Raw genomic sequence first — 20002 nt, 5'->3', positions numbered from 1 at the left:
GGTGTTGAAAAATGTCAACATTACTCAGAGGGTGTTGTTGAATCGATACCCGGTAGTACCGACGGGATTCGGTACTCATCCCTAGCTAGCACACACAGAGAAATGTGACCATATGGGACTAGAAATGATCCCAAAGTCTAACCGGGTGTTGTTGATCTTATTTTGGACCTTCCATGGAAATCAGCCCATGTTTTGTTTATTTTGCCGACAAACCAACGGCAAGGACTACATATTCCTTGTTTGTCCTCACAATTTTGGTTTTTGCGCTTGTCTTTTCTTTGACTCACTTTTGGGGTGGGTGTTGAAAAATGTCAACATTACTCAGAGGGTGTTGTTGAATCGATACCCGGTAGTACCGATGGGATTCGGTACTCATCCCTAGCTAGCACACACAGAGAAATGTGACCATATGGGACTAGAAATGATCCCAAAGTCTAACCGGGTGTTGTTGATCTTATTTTGGACCTTCCACGGAAATCAGCCCATGTTTTGTTTATTTTGCCGACAAACCAACGGCAAGGACTACATATTCCTTGTTTGTCCTCAACATTTTGGTTTTTGCGCTTGTCTTTTCTTTGACTCACTTTTGGGGTGGGTGTTGAAAAATGTCAACATTACTCAGAGGGTGTTGTTGAATCGATACCCGGTAGTACCGACGGGATTCGATACTCATCCCTAGCTAGCACACACAGAGAAATGTGACCATATGGGACTAGAAATGATCCCAAAGTCTAACCGGGTGTTGTTGATCTTATTTTGGACCTTCCACGGAAACTGCCCATGTTTTGTTTATTTTGCCGACAAACCAACGGCAAGGACTACATATTCCTTGTTTGTCCTCAACATTTTGGTTTTTGCGCTTGTCTTTTCTTTGACTCACTTTTGGGGTGGGTGTTGAAAAATGTCAAAATTACTCAGAGGGTGTTGTTGAATCGATACCCGGTAGTACCGACGGGATTCGGTACTCATCCCTAGCTAGCACACACAGAGAAATGTGACCATATGGGACTAGAAATGATCCCAAAGTCTAACCGGGTGTTGTTGATCTTTTTTTGGACCTTCCACGAAAACTGCCCATGTTTTGTTTATTTTGCCGACAAACCAACAGCAAGGACTACATATTCCTTGTTTGTCCTGAACATTGTGGTTTTGCGCTTGTTTTTTCTTTGACTCACTTTTGGGGTGGGTGTTGAAAAATGTCAACATTACTCAGAGGGTGTTGTTGAATCGATACCCGGTAGTACCGACGGGATTCGGTACTCATCCCTAGCTAGCACACACAGAGAAATGTGACCATATGGGACTAGAAATGATCCCAAAGTATAACCGGGTGTTGTTGATCTTTTTTTTTTTTGACCTTCCATGGAAACTGCCCATTTTTTGTTTATTTTGCCGACAAAACAACAGCAAGGACTACAAATTCCTTATTTGTCCTGAACATTGTGGTTTTGCGCTTGTTTTTTCTTTGACTCACTTTTGGGGTGGGTGTTGAAAAATGTCAACATTACTCAGAGGGTGTTGTTGAGTCTGCAACCGGATGTGATGTCACGTGCAACAAAGGTATCAAAAAGTTGGATTTTGCATGAATCGATACCCGGTAGTACCGATGGGATTCGGTACTCATCCCCAGCTAGCACACACAGAGAAATGTGACCATATGGGACTAGAAATGATCCCACAGTCTAACCGGGTGTTGTTGATCTTATTTTGGACCTTCCACGGAAACTGCCCATGTTTTGTTTATTTTGCCGACAAACCAACGGCAAGGACTACATATTCCTTGTTTGTCCTCACAATTTTGGTTTTTGCGCTTGTCTTTTCTTTGACTCACTTTTGGGGTGGGTGTTGAAAAATGTCAACATTACTCAGAGGGTGTTGTTGAATCGATACCCGGTAGTACCGATGGGATTCGGTACTCATCCCTAGCTAGCACACACAGGGAAATGTGACCATATGGGACTAGAAATGATCCCACAGTCTAACCGGGTGTTGTTGATCTTATTTTGGACCTTCCACGGAAACTGCCCATGTTTTGTTTATTTTGCCGACAAACCAACGGCAAGGACTACATATTCTTTGTTTGTCCTCAACATTTTGCTTTTGTGCTTGTCTTTTCTTTGACTCACTTTTGGGGTGGGTGTTGAAAAATGTCAACATTACTCAGAGGGTGTTGTTGAGTCTGCAACCGGATGTGATGTCATGTGCAACAAAGGTATCAAAAAGTTGGATTTTGCATGAATCGATACCCGGTAGTACCGACGGGATTCGGTACTCATCCCTAGCTAGCACACACAGAGAAATGTCACCATATGGGACTAGAAATGATCCCAAAGTCTAACCGGGTGTTGTTGATCTTATTTTGGACCTTCCATGGAAATCAGCCCATGTTTTGTTTATTTTGCCAACAAACCAACGGCAAGGACTACATATTCCTTGTTTGTCCTCACAATTTTGGTTTTTGCGCTTGTCTTTTCTTTGACTCACTTTTGGGGTGGGTGTTGAAAAATGTCAACATTACTCAGAGGGTGTTGTTGAGTCTGCAACCGGATGTGATGTCACGTGCAACAAAGGTATCAAAAAGTTGGATTTTGCATGAATCGATACCCGGTAGTACCGACGGAATTCGGTACTCATCCCCAGCTAGCACACACAGAGAAATGTGACCATATGGGACTAGAAATGATCCCAAAGTCTAACCGGGTGTTGTTGATCTTATTTTGGACCTTCCACGGAAACTGCCCATGTTTTGTTTATTTTGCCGACAAACCAACGGCAAGGACTACAAATTCCTTATTTGTCCTGAACATTGTGGTTTTGCGCTTGTTTTTTCTTTGACTCACTTTTGGGGTGGGTGTTGAAAAATGTCAACATTACTCAGAGGGTGTTGTTGAATCGATACCCGGTAGTACCGACGGGATTCGGTACTCATCCCTAGCTAGCACACACAGAGAAATGTGACCATATGGTACTAGAAATGATCCCAAAGTATAACCGGGTGTTGTTGATCTTTTTTTTTTTGACCTTCCATGGAAACTGCCCATGTTTTGTTTATTTTGCCCACAAACCAACGGCAAGGACTACAAATTCCTTATTTGTCCTGAACATTGTGGTTTTGCGCTTGTTTTTTCTTTGACTCACTTTTGGGGTGGGTGTTGAAAAATGTCAACATTACTCAGAGGGTGTTGTTGAATCGATACCCGGTAGTACCGACGGGATTCGGTACTCATCCCTAGCTAGCACACACAGAGAAATGTCACCATATGGGACTAGAAATGATCCCACAGTCTAACCGGGTGTTGTTGATCTTATTTTGGACCTTCCATGGAAATCCGCCCATGTTTTGTTTATTTTGCCGACAAAACAACAGCAAGGACTACATATTCTTTGTTTGTCCTCAACATTTTGCTTTTGTGCTTGTCTTTTCTTTGACTCACTTTTGGGGTGGGTGTTGAAAAATGTCAACATTACTCAGAGGGTGTTGTTGAGTCTGCAACCGGATGTGATGTCACGTGCAACAAAGGTATCAAAAAGTTGGATTTTGCATGAATCGATACCCGGTAGTACCGACGGGATTCGGTACTCATCCCTAGCTAGCACACACAGAGAAATGTGACCATATGGGACTAGAAATGATCCCACAGTCTAACCGGGTGTTGTTGATCTTATTTTGGACCTTCCATGGAAACTGCCCATGTTTTGTTTATTTTGCCGACAAACCAACAGCAAGGACTACATATTCCTTATTTGTCCTCACAATTTTGGTTTTTGCGCTTGTCTTTTCTTTGACTCACTTTTGGGGTGGGTGTTGAAAAATGTCAACATTACTCAGAGGGTGTTGTTGAATCGATACCCGGTAGTACCGATGGGATTCGGTACTCATCCCTAGCTAGCACACACAGAGAAATGTGACCATATGGGACTAGAAATGATCCCAAAGTCTAACCGGGTGTTGTTGATCTTATTTTGGACCTTCCACGGAAATCAGCCCATGTTTTGTTTATTTTGCCGACAAACCAACGGCAAGGACTACATATTCCTTGTTTGTCCTCAACATTTTGGTTTTTGCGCTTGTCTTTTCTTTGACTCACTTTTGGGGTGGGTGTTGAAAAATGTCAACATTACTCAGAGGGTGTTGTTGAATCGATACCCGGTAGTACCGACGGGATTCGGTACTCATCCCTAGCTAGCACACACAGAGAAATGTGACCATATGGGACTAGAAATGATCCCAAAGTCTAACCGGGTGTTGTTGATCTTATTTTGGACCTTCCACGGAAACTGCCCATGTTTTGTTTATTTTGCCGACAAACCAACGGCAAGGACTACATATTCCTTGTTTGTCCTCACAATTTTGGTTTTTGCGCTTGTCTTTTCTTTGACTCACTTTTGGGGTGGGTGTTGAAAAATGTCAACATTACTCAGAGGGTGTTGTTGAATCGATACCCGGTAGTACCGACGGAATTCGGTACTCATCCCCAGCTAGCACACACAGAGAAATGTGACCATATGGGACTAGAAATGATCCCAAAGTCTAACCGGGTGTTGTTGATCTTATTTTGGACCTTCCACGGAAACTGCCCATGTTTTGTTTATTTTGCCGACAAAACAACAGCAAGGACTACATATTCCTTATTTGTCCTGAACATTGTGGTTTTGCGCTTGTTTTTTCTTTGACTCACTTTTGGGGTGGGTGTTGAAAAATGTCAACATTACTCAGAGGGGAGTCTGTGACCATATGGGACTAGAAACGATCTGGCTCAGCCCCAAAGTCTGACCGGGTGTTGTTGATCTTATTTTGGACCTTCCATGGAAATCCGCCCGTGTTTTGTTTATTTTGCCGACAAACCAACAACAAGGACTACAAATTCTTTGTTTGTCCTCAACATTTTGCTTTTGCGCTTGTCTTTTCTTTGACTCACTTTTGGGGTGGGTGTTGAAAAATGTCAACATTACTCAGAGGGTGTTGTTGAATCGATACCCGGTAGTACCGATGGGATTCGGTACTCATCCCTAGCTAGCACACACAGAGAAATGTGACCATATGGGACTAGAAATGATCCCAAAGTATAACCGGGTGTTGTTGATCTTTTTTTTTTTTGACCTTCCATGGAAACTGCCCATGTTTTGTTTATTTTGCCGACAAACCAACAGCAAGGACTACAAATTCTTTGTTTGTCCTCAACATTTTGCTTTTGCGCTTGTCTTTTCTTTGACTCACTTTTGGGGTGGGTGTTGAAAAATGTCAACATTACTCAGAGGGTGTTGTTGAGTCTGCAACCGGATGTGATGTCACGTGCAACAAAGGTATCAAAAAGTTGGATTTTGCATGAATCGATACCCGGTAGTACCGTCGGTACTCATCCCCAGCTAGCACACACAGAGAAATGTGACCATATGGGACTAGAAATGATCCCAAAGTCTAACCGGGTGTTGTTGATCTTATTTTGGACCTTCCATGGAAACCCGCCCATGTTTTGTTTATTTTGCCGACAAAACAACAGCAAGGACTACATATTCCTTATTTGTCCTGAACATTGTGGTTTTGCGCTTGTTTTTTCTTTGACTCACTTTTGGGGTGGGTGTTGAAAAATGTCAACATTACTCAGAGGGTGTTGTTGAATCGATACCCGGTAGTACCGACGGGATTCGGTACTCATCCCTAGCTAGCACACACAGAGAAATGTGACCATATGGGACTAGAAATGATCCCAAAGTCTAACCGGGTGTTGTTGATCTTATTTTGGACCTTCCACGGAAACTGCCCATGTTTTGTTTATTTTGCCGACAAAACAACAGCAAGGACTACATATTCCTTATTTGTCCTGAACATTGTGGTTTTGCGCTTGTTTTTTCTTTGACTCACTTTTGGGGTGGGTGTTGAAAAATGTCAACATTACTCAGAGGGTGTTGTTGAATCGATACCCGGTAGTACCGACGGGATTCGGTACTCATCCCTAGCTAGCACACACAGAGAAATGTGACCATATGGGACTAGAAATGATCCCAAAGTCTAACCGGGTGTTGTTGATCTTATTTTGGACCTTCCACGGAAACTGCCCATGTTTTGTTTATTTTGCCGACAAACCAACGGCAAGGACTACATATTCCTTGTTTGTCCTCACAATTTTGGTTTTTGCGCTTGTCTTTTCTTTGACTCACTTTTGGGGTGGGTGTTGAAAAATGTCAACATTACTCAGAGGGTGTTGTTGAATCGATACCCGGTAGTACCGACGGGATTCGGTACTCATCCCTAGCTAGCACACACAGAGAAATGTGACCATATGGGACTAGAAATGATCCCAAAGTCTAACCGGGTGTTGTTGATCTTATTTTGGACCTTCCATGGAAACTGCCCATGTTTTGTTTATTTTGCCGACAAACCAACGGCAAGGACTACATATTCCTTGTTTGTCCTCACAATTTTGGTTTTTGCGCTTGTCTTTTCTTTGACTCACTTTTGGGGTGGGTGTTGAAAAATGTCAACATTACTCAGAGGGTGTTGTTGAATCGATACCCGGTAGTACCGATGGGATTCGGTACTCATCCCTAGCTAGCACACACAGAGAAATGTGACCATATGGGACTAGAAATGATCCCAAAGTCTAACCGGGTGTTGTTGATCTTATTTTGGACCTTCCACGGAAATCAGCCCATGTTTTGTTTATTTTGCCGACAAACCAACGGCAAGGACTACATATTCCTTGTTTGTCCTCAACATTTTGGTTTTTGCGCTTGTCTTTTCTTTGACTCACTTTTGGGGTGGGTGTTGAAAAATGTCAACATTACTCAGAGGGTGTTGTTGAATCGATACCCGGTAGTACCGACGGGATTCGGTACTCATCCCTAGCTAGCACACACAGAGAAATGTGACCATATGGGACTAGAAATGATCCCAAAGTCTAACCGGGTGTTGTTGATCTTATTTTGGACCTTCCACGGAAACTGCCCATGTTTTGTTTATTTTGCCGACAAACCAACGGCAAGGACTACATATTCCTTGTTTGTCCTCACAATTTTGGTTTTTGCGCTTGTCTTTTCTTTGACTCACTTTTGGGGTGGGTGTTGAAAAATGTCAACATTACTCAGAGGGTGTTGTTGAATCGATACCCGGTAGTACCGACGGAATTCGGTACTCATCCCCAGCTAGCACACACAGAGAAATGTGACCATATGGGACTAGAAATGATCCCAAAGTCTAACCGGGTGTTGTTGATCTTATTTTGGACCTTCCACGGAAACTGCCCATGTTTTGTTTATTTTGCCGACAAAACAACAGCAAGGACTACATATTCCTTATTTGTCCTGAACATTGTGGTTTTGCGCTTGTTTTTTCTTTGACTCACTTTTGGGGTGGGTGTTGAAAAATGTCAACATTACTCAGAGGGGAGTCTGTGACCATATGGGACTAGAAACGATCTGGCTCAGCCCCAAAGTCTGACCGGGTGTTGTTGATCTTATTTTGGACCTTCCATGGAAATCCGCCCGTGTTTTGTTTATTTTGCCGACAAACCAACAACAAGGACTACAAATTCTTTGTTTGTCCTCAACATTTTGCTTTTGCGCTTGTCTTTTCTTTGACTCACTTTTGGGGTGGGTGTTGAAAAATGTCAACATTACTCAGAGGGTGTTGTTGAATCGATACCCGGTAGTACCGATGGGATTCGGTACTCATCCCTAGCTAGCACACACAGAGAAATGTGACCATATGGGACTAGAAATGATCCCAAAGTATAACCGGGTGTTGTTGATCTTTTTTTTTTTTGACCTTCCATGGAAACTGCCCATGTTTTGTTTATTTTGCCGACAAAACAACAGCAAGGACTACAAATTCCTTATTTGTCCTGAACATTGTGGTTTTGCGCTTGTTTTTTCTTTGACTCACTTTTGGGGTGGGTGTTGAAAAATGTCAACATTACTCAGAGGGTGTTGTTGAGTCTGCAACCGGATGTGATGTCACGTGCAACAAAGGTATCAAAAAGTTGGATTTTGCATGAATCGATACCCGGTAGTACCGACGGAATTCGGTACTCATCCCCAGCTAGCACACACAGAGAAATGTGACCATATGGGACTAGAAATGATCCCAAAGTCTAACCGGGTGTTGTTGATCTTATTTTGGACCTTCCATGGAAACTGCCCATGTTTTGTTTATTTTGCCCACAAAACAACAGCAAGGACTACATATTCCTTATTTGTCCTGAACATTGTGGTTTTGCGCTTGTCTTTTCTTTGACTCACTTTTGGGGTGGGTGTTGAAAAATGTCAACATTACTCAGAGGGTGTTGTTGAATCGATACCCGGTAGTACCGACGGGATTCGGTACTCATCCCTAGCTAGCACACACAGAGAAATGTGACCATATGGGACTAGAAATGATCCCAAAGTCTAACCGGGTGTTGTTGATCTTTTTTTGGACCTTCCACAGAAACTGCCCATGTTTTGTTTATTTTGCCGACAAACCAACAGCAAGGACTACATATTCTTTGTTTGTCCTCACAATTTTGGTTTTTGCGCTTGTCTTTTCTTTGACTCACTTTTGGGGTGGGTGTTGAAAAATGTCAACATTACTCAGAGGGTGTTGTTGAATCGATACCCGGTAGTACCGACGGGATTCGGTACTCATCCCTAGCTAGCACACACAGAGAAATGTGACCATATGGGACTAGAAATTATCCCAAAGTCTAACCGGGTGTTGTTGATCTTATTTTGGACCTTCCATGGAAATCCGCCCATGTTTTGTTTATTTTGCTAACAAAACAATAGCAAGGACTACATATTCCTTATTTGTCCTGAACATTGTGGTTTTGCGCTTGTTTTTTCTTTGACTCACTTTTGGGGTGGGTGTTGAAAAATGTCAACATTACTCAGAGGGTGTTGTTGAATCGATACCCGGTAGTACCGACGGGATTCGGTACTCATCCCTAGCTAGCACACACAGAGAAATGTGACCATATTGGACTAGAAATGATCCCAAAGTCTAACCGGGTGTTGTTGATCTTATTTTGGACCTTCCATGGAAATCCGCCCATGTTTTGTTTATTTTGCCCACAAAGGACTACATATTCCTTGTTTATCGTGAACATTTTGGTTTTGTCTTTTCTTTGACTCACTTTTTTTGCAAATGAAGCGGAGTCTTACGTGGTTATGTCAAAGACGGAGCATTACTGGCGACTTTTGAACGCAGCGTTTAATAGTCGTGTCTAAAAAGATGTAAAAAACAAAAATATCACTTGATGGTGATGTTGATGATGCTGATGTCCTCGTACGGTTTGTCCGTTTTGGGGTGAACTTTGATGTTGGAGATCCTCTGGACCACCTCCATCCCTTTGATGCACCTCCCAAACACCGTGTGCTTGTTGTCCAGCCAAGGCTGTGGGGGGGTGGGGGGGGGGGGGGACACACACGCGCCATGAGGTTAAACTCCAGCAAGGCGGACGCCGGCGAGTGTGGTGTGGACTCACCGTGGGCACGACGGTGACGAAGAACTGCGATCCGTTGGAGGCGGGGCCTGCGTTGGCCATGCTGAGCGTGTAGGGCCGATCGTGCCTCAGGGTGGCGTGGAACTCGTCCTCGAACTCGCCGCTCCAGATGCTCTCGCCGCCCATGCCGGTGCCCGTGGGGTCCCCGGTCTGGATCATGAAGCCCTGCAGACGCGTGCCATTAACCATGTTTTTATTACAAAGATGATTGTAACGCCTGCTTTCTGCTCTTCCTAAAAAGGTTATTGCACCTTTAAAATCTCTGTTGCGTCTGTTTATGACCCCCTTCCCTTAGAAGCAGCTGCAGGTATGTAATCAGGGGATTCCCAAATAAAGGAAGATGCGTGGAACCCTTTCCTCAGAGCGGCGGGGTGACACTGTACGAGGGTGCAGGTCGACGCGCTCTCCTCATGAGCTAAATTGAATCCTGTCTCTGTTTGATTCCTTGCTTCTGGTCTTGTCTAATAGATAGTTCAGTGTTTGAACCTGACATGTGTATATTAGGGTTGTACGGTATACCGCGATACCGTACTAATGAATCAAAAACGGTACTATACACTCTTAGAAATAAAAGTGCTAAGTAAGGTTCTTCGGCTCGTCCTCATAGGAGAACCCTTTTTGGCTCCAGGTAGAACCTTTTTATAAAGGTTCCACCTGGAACCCTTTCGGAGGGTTCTACCTAGAACTGTGTGTGTAAGGTTCCACCCAGAACCCCCCATGAGAGGTTCTACAAAGAACCCACGCAGGGAGTTCCACTAAGAACCCTTTCATGTTTCAAGGGTTTCATCTAGAACCCACACAGGGAGTTCCACTAAGAACCCTTTCGTATTTCAAGGGTTTCATCTAGAACCCACACAGGGAGTTCCACTAAGAACCCTTTTGTATTTCAAGACTTTCATCTAGAACCCACGCAGGGAGTTCCACTAAGAACCCTTTCGTATTACAAGGGTTTCATCTAGAACCCACACAGGGAGTTCCACTAAGAACCCTTTTGTATTTCAAGACTTTCATCTAGAACCCACGCGGGGAGTTCCACTAAGAACCCTTTCGTATTTCAAGGGTTTCATCTAGAACCCACACAGGGAGTTCCACTAAGAACCCTTTCGTTTGTCAAGGGTTTCATCTAGAACCCATGCAGGGAGTTCCACTAAGAACCCTTTCAGGTTTCAAGGGTTTCATCTAGAACCCACGCAGGGAGTTCCACTAAGAACCCTTTCGTATTTCAAGGGTTTCATCTAGAACCCACACAGGGAGTTCCACTAGGAACCCTTTTGTATTTCAAGACTTTCATCTAGAACCCACGCAGGGAGTTCCACTAAGAACCCTTTCGTATTTCAAGGGTTTCATCTAGAACCCACACAGGGAGTTCCACTAAGAACCCTTTCATGTTTCAAGGGTTTCATCTAGAACCCACACAGGGAGTTCCACTAAGAACCCTTTCGTATTTCAAGGGTTTCATCTAGAACCCACACAGGGAGTTCCACTAAGAACCCTTTTGTATTTCAAGACTTTCATCTAGAACCCACGCAGGGAGTTCCACTAAGAACCCTTTCATGTTTCAAGGGTTTCATCTAGAACCCACACAAGGAGTTGCACTAAGAACCCTTTCGTTTGTCAAGGGTTTCATCTAGAACCCATGCAGGGAGTTCCACTAAGAACCCTTTCATGTTTCAAGGGTTTCATCTAGAACCCACACAGGGAGTTCCACTAAGAACCCTTTCATGTTTCAAGGGTTTCATCTAGAACCCACACAGGGAGTTCCACTAAGAACCCTTTCGTTTGTCAAGGGTTTCATCTAGAACCCATGCAGGGAGTTCCACTAAGAACCCTTTCATGTTTCAAGGGTTTCATCTAGAACCCACACAGGGAGTTCCACTAAGAACCCTTTCGTATTTCAAGGGTTTCATCTAGAACCCACACAGGGAGTTCCACTAAGAACCCTTTTGTATTTCAAGACTTTCATCTAGAACCCACGCAGGGAGTTCCACTAAGAACCCTTTCGTATTACAAGGGTTTCATCTAGAACCCACACAGGGAGTTCCACTAAGAACCCTTTCGTTTGTCAAGGGTTTCATCTAGAACCCATGCAGGGAGTTCCACTAAGAACCCTTTCAGGTTTCAAGGGTTTCATCTAGAACCCACGCAGGGAGTTCCACTAAGAACCCTTTCGTATTTCAAGGGTTTCATCTAGAACCCACACAGGGAGTTCCACTAAGAACCCTTTTGTATTTCAAGACTTTCATCTAGAACCCACGCAGGGAGTTCCACTAAGAACCCTTTCGTATTTCAAGGGTTTCATCTAGAACCCACACAGGGAGTTCAACTAAGAACCCTTTCGTATTTCAAGGGTTTCATCTAGAACCCATGCAGGGAGTTCCACTAAGAACCCTTTCATGTTTCAAGGGTTTCATCTAGAACCCACACAGGGAGTTCCACTAAGAACCCTTTCGTATTTCAAGGGTTTCATCTAGAACCCACACAGGGAGTTCCACTAAGAACCCTTTCGTATTTCAAGACTTTCATCTAGAACCCACGCAGGGAGTTCCACTAAGAACCCTTTCGTATTACAAGGGTTTCATCTAGAACCCACACAGGGAGTTCCACTAAGAACCCTTTCGTTTGTCAAGGGTTTCATCTAGAACCCATGCAGGGAGTTCCACTAAGAACCCTTTCAGGTTTCAAGGGTTTCATCTAGAACCCACGCAGGGAGTTCCACTAAGAACCCTTTCGTATTTCAAGGGTTTCATCTAGAACCCACACAGGGAGTTCAACTAAGAACCCTTTCGTATTTCAAGACTTTCATCTAGAACCCACGCAGGGAGTTCCACTAAGAACCCTTTCGTATTACAAGGGTTTCATCTAGAACCCACACAGGGAGTTCCACTAAGAACCCTTTCGTTTGTCAAGGGTTTCATCTAGAACCCATGCAGGGAGTTCCACTAAGAACCCTTTCAGGTTTCAAGGGTTTCATCTAGAACCCACGCAGGGAGTTCCACTAAGAACCCTTTCGTATTTCAAGGGTTTCATCTAGAACCCACACAGGGAGTTCCACTAAGAACCCTTTCGTATTTCAAGGGTTTCATCTAGAACCCACGCAGGGAGTTCCACTAAGAACCCTTTCATGTTTCAAGGGTTTCATCTAGAACCCACACAGGGAGTTCCACTAAGAACCCTTTCGTATTTCAAGGGTTTCATCTAGAACCCACTCAGGGAGTTCCACTAAGAACCCTTTTGTATTTCACGACTTTCATCTAGAACCCACGCAGGGAGTTCCACTAAGAACCCTTTCGTATTTCAAGGGTTTCATCTAGAACCCACGCAGGGAGTTCCACTAAGAACCCTTTCATGTTTCAAGGGTTTCATCTAGAACCCACACAGGGAGTTCCACTAAGAACCCTTTCGTATTTCAAGGGTTTCATCTAGAACCCACACAGGGAGTTCCACTAAGAACCCTTTTGTATTTCAAGACTTTCATCTAGAACCCACGCAGGGAGTTCCACTAAGAACCCTTTCGTATTTCAAGGGTTTCATCTAGAACCCACACAGGGAGTTCCACTAAGAACCCTTTCAGGTTTCAAGGGTTTTATCTAGAACCCACACAGGGAGTTCCACTAAGAACCCTTTCGTATTTCAAGGGTTTCATCTAGAACCCACACAGGGAGTTCCACTAAGAACCCTTTTGTATTTCAAGACTTTCATCTAGAACCCACGCAGGGAGTTCCACTAAGAACCCTTTTGTTTGTCAAGGGTTTCATCTAGAACCCATGCAGGGAGTTCCACTAAGAACCCTTTCAGGTTTCAAGGGTTTTATCTAGAACCCACACAGGGTGTTCCACTAAGAACCCTTTTGTATTTCAAGACTTTCATCTAGAACCCACGCAGGGAGTTCCACTAAGAACCCTTTTGTTTGTCAAGGGTTTCATCTAGAACCCATGCAGGGAGTTCCACTAAGAACCCTTTCAGGTTTCAAGGGTTTTATCTAGAACCCACACAGGGAGTTCCACTAAGAACCCTTTTGTATTTCAAGACTTTCATCTAGAACCCACGCAGGGAGTTCCACTAAGAACCCTTTCGTATTTCAAGGGTTTCATCTAGAACCCATGCAGGGAGTTCCACTAAGAACCCTTTCGTTTGTCAAGGGTTTCATCTAGAACCCATGCAGGGAGTTCCACTAAGAACCCTTTCAGGTTTCAAGGGTTTCATCTAGAACCCACGCAGGGAGTTCCACTAAGAACCCTTTCGTATTTCAAGGGTTTCATCTAGAACCCACACAGGGAGTTCAACTAAGAACCCTTTCGTATTTCAAGACTTTCATCTAGAACCCACGCAGGGAGTTCCACTAAGAACCCTTTCGTATTACAAGGGTTTCATCTAGAACCCACACAGGGAGTTCCACTAAGAACCCTTTCGTTTGTCAAGGGTTTCATCTAGAACCCATGCAGGGAGTTCCACTAAGAACCCTTTCAGGTTTCAAGGGTTTCATCTAGAACCCACGCAGGGAGTTCCACTAAGAACCCTTTCGTATTTCAAGGGTTTCATCTAGAACCCACACAGGGAGTTCCACTAAGAACCCTTTCGTATTTCAAGGGTTTCATCTAGAACCCACGCAGGGAGTTCCACTAAGAACCCTTTCATGTTTCAAGGGTTTCATCTAGAACCCACACAGGGAGTTCCACTAAGAACCCTTTCGTATTTCAAGGGTTTCATCTAGAACCCACTCAGGGAGTTCCACTAAGAACCCTTTTGTATTTCACGACTTTCATCTAGAACCCACGCAGGGAGTTCCACTAAGAACCCTTTCGTATTTCAAGGGTTTCATCTAGAACCCACGCAGGGAGTTCCACTAAGAACCCTTTCATGTTTCAAGGGTTTCATCTAGAACCCACACAGGGAGTTCCACTAAGAACCCTTTCGTATTTCAAGGGTTTCATCTAGAACCCACACAGGGAGTTCCACTAAGAACCCTTTTGTATTTCAAGACTTTCATCTAGAACCCATGCAGGGAGTTCCACTAAGAACCCTTTCATGTTTCAAGGGTTTCATCTAGAACCCACACAGGGAGTTCCACTAAGAACCCTTTCGTATTTCAAGGGTTTCATCTAGAACCCACACAGGGAGTTCCACTAAGAACCCTTTCGTATTTCAAGACTTTCATCTAGAACCCACGCAGGGAGTTCCACTAAGAACCCTTTCGTATTACAAGGGTTTCATCTAGAACCCACACAGGGAGTTCCACTAAGAACCCTTTCGTTTGTCAAGGGTTTCATCTAGAACCCATGCAGGGAGTTCCACTAAGAACCCTTTCAGGTTTCAAGGGTTTCATCTAGAACCCACGCAGGGAGTTCCACTAAGAACCCTTTCGTATTTCAAGGGTTTCATCTAGAACCCACACAGGGAGTTCAACTAAGAACCCTTTCGTATTTCAAGACTTTCATCTAGAACCCACGCAGGGAGTTCCACTAAGAACCCTTTCATATTACAAGGGTTTCATCTAGAACCCACACAGGGAGTTCCACTAAGAACCCTTTCGTTTGTCAAGGGTTTCATCTAGAACCCATGCAGGGAGTTCCACTAAGAACCCTTTCAGGTTTCAAGGGTTTCATCTAGAACCCACGCAGGGAGTTCCACTAAGAACCCTTTCGTATTTCAAGGGTTTCATCTAGAACCCACACAGGGAGTTCCACTAAGAACCCTTTCGTATTTCAAGGGTTTCATCTAGAACCCACGCAGGGAGTTCCACTAAGAACCCTTTCATGTTTCAAGGGTTTCATCTAGAACCCACACAGGGAGTTCCACTAAGAACCCTTTCGTATTTCAAGGGTTTCATCTAGAACCCACTCAGGGAGTTCCACTAAGAACCCTTTTGTATTTCACGACTTTCATCTAGAACCCACGCAGGGAGTTCCACTAAGAACCCTTTCGTATTTCAAGGGTTTCATCTAGAACCCACGCAGGGAGTTCCACTAAGAACCCTTTCATGTTTCAAGGGTTTCATCTAGAACCCACACAGGGAGTTCCACTAAGAACCCTTTCGTATTTCAAGGGTTTCATCTAGAACCCACACAGGGAGTTCCACTAAGAACCCTTTTGTATTTCAAGACTTTCATCTAGAACCCACGCAGGGAGTTCCACTAAGAACCCTTTCGTATTTCAAGGGTTTCATCTAGAACCCACACAGGGAGTTCCACTAAGAACCCTTTCAGGTTTCAAGGGTTTTATCTAGAACCCACACAGGGAGTTCCACTAAGAACCCTTTCGTATTTCAAGGGTTTCATCTAGAACCCACACAGGGAGTTCCACTAAGAACCCTTTTGTATTTCAAGACTTTCATCTAGAACCCACGCAGGGAGTTCCACTAAGAACCCTTTTGTTTGTCAAGGGTTTCATCTAGAACCCATGCAGGGAGTTCCACTAAGAACCCTTTCAGGTTTCAAGGGTTTTATCTAGAACCCACACAGGGTGTTCCACTAAGAACCCTTTTGTATTTCAAGACTTTCATCTAGAACCCACGCAGGGAGTTCCACTAAGAACCCTTTTGTTTGTCAAGGGTTTCATCTAGAACCCATGCAGGGAGTTCCACTAAGAACCCTTTCAGGTTTCAAGGGTTTTATCTAGAACCCACACAGGGAGTTCCACTAAGAACCCTTTTGTATTTCAAGACTTTCATCTAGAACCCACGCAGGGAGTTCCACTAAGAACCCTTTTGTTTGTCAAGGGTTTCATCTAGAACCCATGCAGGGAGTTCCACTAAGAACCCTTTCAGGTTTCAAGGGTTTTATCTAGAACCCACACAGGGAGTTCCACTAAGAACCCTTTTGTTTGTCAAGGGTTTCATCTAGAACCCATGCAGGGAGTTCCACAAAGAACTCTTTCATGTTTCAAGGGTTTCATCTGGTGGATCTACCCCCGACATCCACTGTAATGATACCAAGTACAATAGTGTATCTAGTCGATACTACTATGATTACATCAATATTTTTTTTCCTTTTTTTCAAATGTATATTATGTTTATAAAGTCAGTAAATACGTCCCTGCACACATGAGGACTTTGAATATGACCAATGTATGATCCTGTAACTACTTGGTATCGGATCGATAACTAAATGTGTGGTATCATCCAAAACTAATGTCAAGTATCAAAGAAGAGAAGAATAAGTGATTATTACATTTTAACAGAAGTGTAGATGGAAAATAAGCAGATAAATAAAGTAAGTTTCTTACAAGTATCATTATCACTGGAGGACGAGGAATAGCTAAACATGCTTCACTACACACCGTAGGAGGATACAATAGCTTACTGGCTTCACAATGTAAACAAACGCCATGGGTGGATCTATACCCGACATCCACTGTAATGATACCAAGTACAATAGTGTATCTAGTCGATACTACTATGATTACATCGATATTTCCTTTTTTTTAAATGTATATTATGTTTATAAAGTCAGTAAATACGTCCCAGGACACATGAGGACTTTGAATATGACCAATGTATGATCCTGTAACTACTTGGTATCGGATCGATAACTAAATGTGTGGTATCATCCGAAACTAATGTAAAGTATCAAAGAAGAGAAGAATAAGTGATTATTACATTTTAACAGAAGTGTAGATAGAACATGTTGAAACGGGAAATAAGCAGATAAATAAAGTAAGTTTCTTACAAGTATCATTATCACTGGAGGACGAGGAATAGCTAAACATGCTTCACTACACACCGTAGGAGGATACAATACCTCAACGGCGTCACAATGTCAACAAATGCTTTGCATACATTACATCCACTGTAGTGATACCAAGTACAGGAGCATATCTAGTCGATACTACTACGATTACATTGATATTTTTTAGCATCACAAAATCTTTTTTCCTTTTTTAAAAATTCATATTATCTAAATAAAGTGTATACCTAAATGTGTGGTATCATCCAAAACTAATGTGAAGTATCAAAGAAGAGAAGAATAAGTGATTATTACATTTTAACAGAAGTGTAGATGGAAAATAAGCAGATAAATAAAGTAAGTTTCTTACAAGTATCATTATCACTGGAGGACGAGGAATAGCTAAACATGCTTCACTACACACCGTAGGAGGATACAATAGCTCACCGGCGTCACAATGTAAACAAATGCCATGGGTGGATCTACACAAACATCCACTGTAATGATACCAAGTACAGGAGCATATCTAGTCGATACTACTATGATTACATCGATATTTCCTTTTTTTTAAATGTATATTATGTTTATAAAGTCAGTAAATACGTCCCTGCACACATGAGGACTTTGAATATGACCAATGTATGATCCTGTAACTACTTGGTATCGGATCGATAACTAAATGTGTGGTATCATCCGAAACTAATGTAAAGTATCAAAGAAGAGAAGAATAAGGGATTATTACATTTTAACAGAAGTGTAGATAGAACATGTTGAAACGGAAAATAAGCAGATAAATAAAGTAAGTTTCTTACAAGTATCATTATCACTGGAGGACGAGGAATAGCTAAACATGCTTCACTACACACCGTAGGAGGATACAATACCTCAACGGCGTCACAATGTCAACAAATGCTTTGCATACATTACATCCACTGTAGTGATACCAAGTACAGGAGCATATCTAGTCGATACTACTACGATTACATTGATATTTTTTAGCATCACAAAATCTTTTTTCCTTTTTTAAAAATTCATATTATCTAAATAAAGTGTATACCTAAATGTGTGGTATCATCCAAAACTAATGTCAAGTATCAAAGAAGAGAAGAATAAGTGATTATTACATTTTAACAGAAGTGTAGATGGAAAATAAGCAGATAAATAAAGTAAGTTTCTTACAAGTATCATTATCACTGGAGGACGAGGAATATCTAAACATGCTTCACTACACACCGTAGGAGGATACAATAGCTCACCACCGTCACAATGTCAACAAATGCCATGGGTGGATCTACACCTGACATCCACTGTAATGATACCAAGTACAGAAGCGTATCTAGTCGATACTACTATGATTACATCGATATTTCCTTTTTTTTTAAATGTATATTATGTTTATAAAGTCAGTAAATACGTCCCTGCACACATGAGGACTTTGAATATGACCAATGTATGATCCTGTAACTACTTGGTATCGCATCGATACCTAAATGTGTGGTATCATCCAAAACTAATGTGAAGTGCATTTCTTTTATGTATGAAATGAAATCCAGTTTGATGGATTGAGAGAGAGAGAGTGGGCGCTCACCTTGATGACTCTGTGGAAGATGTGTCCGTTGTAGTAGCTGTTCCTGCTGTGGACGCAGAAGTTCTCCACCGTCTTTGGGCACCTGTGAGCAGAGCGTGTCAGAGAGCGCTTCAAAGTGGGCGGTGGCCGTGAAAGGTCACCCACTCCACGGGGAACAGCTTGATGTGGATGTCGCCCATGGTGGTGTGGATGATGGCGCTGTCCGACACTCTCTTGGGGCCCTCGGCCTGCGTGGCGGCCATCACCTCCTCCTTGGAGGGCTTCTCGTTGAAGATGTCTCGGTCCGAGTCGGCGCTCTTCGTGTCCTCCGGTTCTCTCTTTGAGAACTTTGAAAGGTGAAAAAAAAGGTGAGATGTTGGCAGCTTTTTCCATAGACATGTTATAAGTAGACGCAGCATTGGCTGCTGTGACGTGAGAAATTGGGCCGCCATCTTGAAGTGGTGATGAGAAGCCGGCGAGCAGCCTAAACTGACAGTTAAAGTTAAAGTAGCAATGACTGTCAAACACACACTAGGTGTGGCGAAATTATTCCCTGCATTTGACCCATCACCCTTGATCACCCCCTGGGAAGTGAGGGGAGCAGTGGGCGGCAGCGGTGGCCGCGCCCGGGAATCATTTTTGGTGATTTAACCCCCAATTCCAACCCTTGATGCTGAGTGCCAAGCAGGGAGGCAATGGGTCCCATTTTTATAGTCTTTGGTATGACTCGGCCGGGGTTTGAACTCACGACCTACCCTTTTTAGGGCGGACACTCTAACCACTCAGCCCCTGAGTAGTTGACAGGTAGAAAACAAAGATGCTAAACTGACAGTTGACAGGTAGAAAACAAAGATGCTAAACTGACAGTTGACAGGGAGAAAACAAAATTGCTAAACTGACAGTTGACAGGTAGAAAACAAAGATGCTAAACTGACAGTTGACAGGGAGAAAACAAAAATGCTAAACTGACAGTTGACAGGGAGAAAACAAAGATGCTAAACTGACAGTTGACAGGGAGAAAACAAAGATGCTAAACTGACAGTTGACAGGTAGAAAACAAAGATGCTAAACTGACAGTTGACAGGTAGAAAACAAAGATGCTAAACTGACAGTTGACAGGTAGAAAAGAAAGATGCTAAACTGACAGTTGACAGGTAGAAAAGAAAGATGCTAAACTGACAGTTGACAGGTAGAAAAGAAAGACGCTAAACTGACAGTTGACAGGTAGAAAACAAAGATGCTAAACTGACAGTTGACAGGGAGAAAACAAAAATGCTAAACTGACAGTTGACAGA

The 20002-nt window shown here is 43.1% G+C and overlaps 1 protein-coding gene across 1 annotated transcript in view; it reads right to left on the bottom strand.

The window, feature by feature from the left end:
* Positions 1–9169: 9169 nt before the first annotated feature.
* Positions 9170–20002, bottom strand: part of ppwd1 (peptidylprolyl isomerase domain and WD repeat containing 1) — a 44446-nt gene continuing 33613 nt past the window's right edge. The window contains exons 8-11 of the mRNA XM_061966028.1: positions 18873–19054; positions 18729–18810; positions 9462–9644; positions 9170–9370 (exon numbers count right to left, since the gene is read on the bottom strand). Coding sequence (XP_061822012.1) covers positions 9227–9370; positions 9462–9644; positions 18729–18810; positions 18873–19054 — 591 coding nt within the window. The 3' untranslated portion in view covers positions 9170–9226. The remainder of the gene's footprint in view (positions 9371–9461; positions 9645–18728; positions 18811–18872; positions 19055–20002) is intronic.

Source organism: Nerophis lumbriciformis, linkage group LG11, assembly GCF_033978685.3.
Source record: "Nerophis lumbriciformis linkage group LG11, RoL_Nlum_v2.1, whole genome shotgun sequence".
Lineage (NCBI taxonomy): Eukaryota > Metazoa > Chordata > Actinopteri > Syngnathiformes > Syngnathidae > Nerophis > Nerophis lumbriciformis.
Note: the sequence above shows the minus strand (reverse complement) of the source record. Positions and strands in the feature narration are given on the sequence as shown.